Consider the following 5,381-nt stretch of genomic DNA (forward strand, 5'->3'; position numbering starts at 1 on the left):
TTTCAGCTTTTTTCATGATATCTGCATGCTAACCACTCCGTACACAAACTTTGTAAAGTTATTTGATCTTCATTCAGGTTTTTCCCTGAAAACAGTTTCTGTGATTGTTCTCTCTAAATCTGTCGAGAGGTCTTTCCAGTGTTTGTTCCACATTGTTTTCCAGAAGCTTGTGAAATTGGTTTGTGATTTTCAGCTTATATCAATCTGACATGTTTAATACAATGAATGTGATGGATTTCTAGAAATGTTTTTTCTTTTGGTTTCAATTCAATGCTTGAAACTCATAACACATCATCTGATCAACAATGAACCTGCATCTTCATCTGTTCTGAATCATTATGGAGTCAATATTTTTTTTTGTTTTTCTGACCCACTATTGTGGTCCAAATCCATCACAATATCTGCTTGTACTGGTGCAGGTATAACGTCGCTCCGGTTAACGTTGTTTCGCTTTAACTAGCTTGATCAAGTTGGGAACAAAGCTTTACTATGTCACAACATTCTACTTTGAATTTGCAGAGTTGCAACATCCGATTTTGAGTCGTATGCCAAGTAAACTACTTTGAGTTGCAATGTAAACAGTTTCTCTTTGCAATTTCGCTCTTTCTTCCTCAATTCTCACTCTCGCAACAGTGTACACATACAGTTTCACCTTCAGTGTCATCCATGGATGAAGAGGCAAATGAACATGGACGAACCCTTCATCCCCATAGCTCTTCCACCAAAAACACACTTCACCATGATCTCTGCGAGTATACACGTAATTTATACTTTATGTTAAAATAACGTTTAAATATAGACACGTACCTTAACTTAAATTGTGTTTTGTTGGAGAAATTCCCGAGTTAAGTCCAAATGAATGTATCTCGCCTTTCTACATGGGTTCCAAGAGCAAAAAATGGATTTTCTTTCAGGCGTTTCACATTAAGTCACGATTTCCAGTAACACAACATCGACGTTAACCCGAGCTGAACTACACTTCATTAATGACTCCAATTATTCCCACCTGGGTTTTTTTTTATTCATTTGGTTCGTAAAAGGAAAAATTAATAAGGAATTTACCACAAAAACAACCACCAAAAACCATCCACCAGAAATCGACTTGCAGTACATTCATAGAATGTAAAATATTTTGCTTTTTCATTGTTTTGAAACTTTATCTTTCAAAGATTCAGGCAAAGAAACAAAATATGTTTAATTGAGCAAGGTTTGTGTGGTAACAATGAAGATGTGAATTTTCTTCAACAGATGCACAATTAAGATACCTCTAAACAGATGAATGTGAATTACGATAATCAGACCAGGAGATGATTTTTATTCCGAAATATTCGAACATTTGTGAATCGCACAAGGCTGCGGCGGATCTCTGCTGTTCGCATTCCATAGATAATTGGATTGGCGAGAGGCTGCAGTAAATAGAACATGGAATCGCTCAGATGTACAAAAGATTGTGGGAAATTGCTCCGAGTCGACATACGCAAGGAGATCACAGCAAAAACATTCGAGAAAATAAAGAATGAAAGTACCAAACAGTGAGTGATACATGTGTGCAGGGCTTTCTTGCTCCCCACAGCACGTGATCCAGAACACAGACATTCATACAAGATGAGGGTGTACGTGACAATGACGACTATTATTAGAATGACAGTTGTCAGAAAAGTATGTACAATCCCATATAAACTGTTAATGGTGAAATCTTCACATGAAAGTTTAGCCACCGTCATGTGAACACAACCCACCTTGTGAATCTCTGGATATTTGCAAATTGTTCGTCCAATCAACAACAAGAGGTTAATGCCGGAAAGCACAAATGACCAGCAAACGGTGGACAAGAAAACTTTGTGAGCTCTGATGTTGGTGAGCAGGATATTGTACCGAAGAGGGTGACAGACTGCCAGGTAGCGGTCTATGGCCATTATGCTCAGTATGTAAGATTGCATTGATCCGTATAATGCAACAAAGAAGAGTTGAATAAAACAGGCATGTTTTGTAATCATGGTATTTACATGTATGCTGTACATCAGTCGAGGCAACACTGTTGTACAACCAACAATATCCATTATCAACAAATGAGCGAGGAAGATGTAGACAGGTTTGTGAAGCTGTTTTTCACAGAGAATGATCATGATGAGAATGAGGTTAAGTGCGATAGTGATGACGTAGATGAGGAATACACCACCAAAAGCCCATGGCCTGATCCTTGCAGGCTCGTTGAAGATCGATGCGAGGATGAACACGTTGGGTGGCAATGATTGATTTCCTTCAAACATTTTGTCCTCCATCAATCCTGCACCCCGTGATAAAATGGCTGATTGCACCAACTAACACATAATGAAACGTGTTTCAGCTTTCACTTTACAAATATTTACAAAATATTTATATTTCTGGACTTTAAATTTCCTATTAAATGTTTTCTTCTTCAACCAAAGTTTTTCTGAACATCCAAATAATTTATTTTCATCACGATGATTATTAATGTCAATAACAAAATAAACTATTGACTTCAATAGATGACATTCTCCTTACCTCGAATGTTGTTCGATCATGCTGTTTTCGAACTTTAATATATAGATTGTGGAAGAGAGTTTATAATTCACCACCAACATCAGATATCACCAGAGAGGGTCGTTGTGAAGACACGTATTCCCTTTGGTGATTTTCAAATTGTCAACCATCAGGGACATGAACAATGTCCCAAGGTGCAGTGAATGAAGGAAACTTTCGATATTTTTGAAAATTCGACAATTGTGAAAGATATTTGCTTTCATCTTTATTAAATTTTACAATTGGTTAACCTCTGTCTTTCTCCATAAATTTTTATGGTTCATTCAAATGAAGTTCAAAGTCCGTCATATAAATACTGTTGTTCTCTTTAATTATTACATCAATCTCATTGGAAAGTGTTTTGTAAATGTTGACCATCAACTCCCTTTTGATGAAACTCCCAAAATCCTCAATCACTGCTCACCTCTCCTCATTACCTCTGCCAGCGAAGGTGAAGGAGATTATGTTTTCACCCCTTTCTGTTTGTTTGTTACTTGCAAAATCGAAGATTTTTCAAGTATATTGGTTGGTCGATTTTGTTATTCTTTCTGTTTTTCTGTGTGTCTATCTGTTTGTCTGTCTGTCTGTCTGTCGTTGTTTGTTTGTCTGTTTGTTTGTCTATCTGTTTGTCTGTCTGTCTGGCTTTGTTTGCTTGTTTGTCTGTATTTCTGTCTGTCTGTCTGTTTGTCTGTTTATGTGTTTGTTTGTCTGTCTGTTTGTCGGCCACAAGTCACAATTTTAAACCGATCTTCAAGAAACTTCACCACATGGTAGAGTTTTTCATAAGGAATAAGATTGTCGTTTTTGAGGTCAAAAGGTCAACACAGACCAAAGGTCAACAACTTTGGTGAGCTTTCTAAAATCCTCAATTTTCATCCGACTGACTTGAAATTTTAAGAAGATTTATATTTCAGGTCACTGAATTCAACCAACTAATTATTTTTAAGGTCAACATGGACCAAAAGGTCAACATACACCCAAGGTCAACAACTTTGGTGAGATTTCTAAAATCCTCAATTTTATACTGATTGACTTGAAATTTGAAGATAATTTATATTTCAGGTCAATGAATTCAACCAGCCAATTATTTTAGCAGTCCACATTCGCCAAAAGGTCAACATAGGCCAATTTTCTAAAATTGTCAATTTTCATCCGATTCACTTGAAATTTGAAGAGACGTTGCATATTTGGACATTGAATTCAACCACCAATTATTTTTGAGGTCAAATTTGTTTTATGGATTTTGCAAGTATTGTGCTCTGCATGACGTCTTCTTCTGGTTTGTCCATTTGTTTGTTTATTTTGTTTGTTTGTTTGTTTGTGTGCAAGATATCTCAAAAATTGTGAAGAGATCCAGATGAAATTTTGTGGACAAGTTGCGTGTGTGACAAGGACTGACTGATTAGATTTTGGTGAAGATCCGGATCCGGATCCAACGACTAGAATTTTTAAAGTGATTCTTCACGATAAAGAGATCGGGCCAAAAATTATATATAGCACGATATCTCAAAAAGTGGTGGACGGATTCGTATGAAATTTAGTGGACACGTTGGGTGCGTGACAAGAAAGAAGCGATTCAATTTTGGTGATGATCTGTATCTCGATACGACATTGATTTAATTTGTCAAGTGATTATTCACCATTGAAAGATCGGGCTAAACTAATATAGAGCATGATATCTCAAAAAGTTGTGGACGGATTCAGACGATACTTGGTGTACAGTTTGTGTGTGTGTCGCTCGGTCGAATTGATTTGATTTTGGTGAAGATCCGAATCCGGATCTGGATACGAAAATTATTTAATTTTCAAAGTGATTCTTCACCATTGAGGGATAGGGCCAAAAACAATATAGTCCTGCAGAGCTTGATATTTGAAAATGAATTGGGCCAGATATGTTATCATGGATTAGGCATTATGTGGTGGAGGTGTGCACTCTTCCAAATGCCCTTCTTGTTTGTTCATTTTGTCCCCACCTGTGGAACCAACTTCCCCATTCTCTTCAGCCTCAATCTTCTCTCCAACTCTTCAAGACATCTGTTCACCACCATCTCAAATCACCCCCCATCCAAAATCATGATCTTTTCAAACGCCTTTAAGCCTCCACCCACAAGTCCTCTTCCCATATTTATTCTTTTCCTTCCTGAGAGAATGCTTCTGCATCCATCTTGTCCACTCCATGTGTCCTTCCCTACCTCTCATTCCTCAACACATTCACTGCTTTGTGCAAGTCTCCCTTTATTTTGCCCTTTATCTCAACCGTTAGTATCTTCCCCCTCTCTGCATGCTGTTCCCTTTGTCCTTTTGCTCATCCATGAGGGTTGACTGTATACAAAAAAATCACTCAATGGACAGAACAGAGATGTGTTACCTTGATGAGCCACAATAAGCGTGAAAATAATCTGTAGCGAACCTTTTCATCTGCTTGGTGACAGCATTTGATTTTGGTATATTTGCACTGTGAAATCTCCTTCTGGGGCTGCATTAATGAGGATAACCTCAAGGCATTCATGGTGGTTGGATCATCTTTATTGTAACTCCCAAATACTAAAAATGGTAAGACCTCATGGTAGTGATTGGTGTGGTGGCAGGAAATCTGTCAACGTGCAGATGGCACTTGTTTTCATGTCGTGCAGCAATGGCCATGATGGGGCTCAAATTGATGTCCTCACCAATCATAGTTATGGGTGTATCATTCACCTGTATAAAAAAGCTGTGAGGTTTCAAAGTCAGCAAGTGGATGGAACAGCGATGTGATGTCCTGACGAGCTTTATTAGGGTGAAACTAATTAGTCACTTTGCTTTTCATCTGCTTGGTGACAGCATTTGAGTTTGGCATC

The 5,381-nt window shown here is 37.8% G+C and overlaps 1 protein-coding gene across 1 annotated transcript; it reads right to left on the reverse strand.

The window, feature by feature from the left end:
- Positions 1–1,295: 1,295 nt before the first annotated feature.
- LOC147021896 (olfactory receptor 1G1-like) lies at positions 1,296–2,282 on the reverse strand. Its single transcript, XM_085890464.1, has one exon. It carries the CDS (start codon positions 2,280–2,282, stop codon positions 1,296–1,298), a length of 987 nt encoding a protein of 328 aa, XP_085746590.1.
- Positions 2,283–5,381: the final 3,099 nt, after the last annotated feature.

Source organism: Eptatretus burgeri, chromosome 8 (assembly GCF_056783735.1).
Source record: "Eptatretus burgeri isolate ZD-2024b chromosome 8, Ebu_testis_v1, whole genome shotgun sequence".
Taxonomy (NCBI): domain Eukaryota; kingdom Metazoa; phylum Chordata; class Myxini; order Myxiniformes; family Myxinidae; genus Eptatretus; species Eptatretus burgeri.

What these genes read in the sequence shown, in the direction of transcription:
- LOC147021896 (XM_085890464.1), bottom strand. Translation starts at nt 2,282, where the DNA reads ATGGAGGACAAAATGTTTGAAGGAAATCAATCATTGCCACCCAACGTG.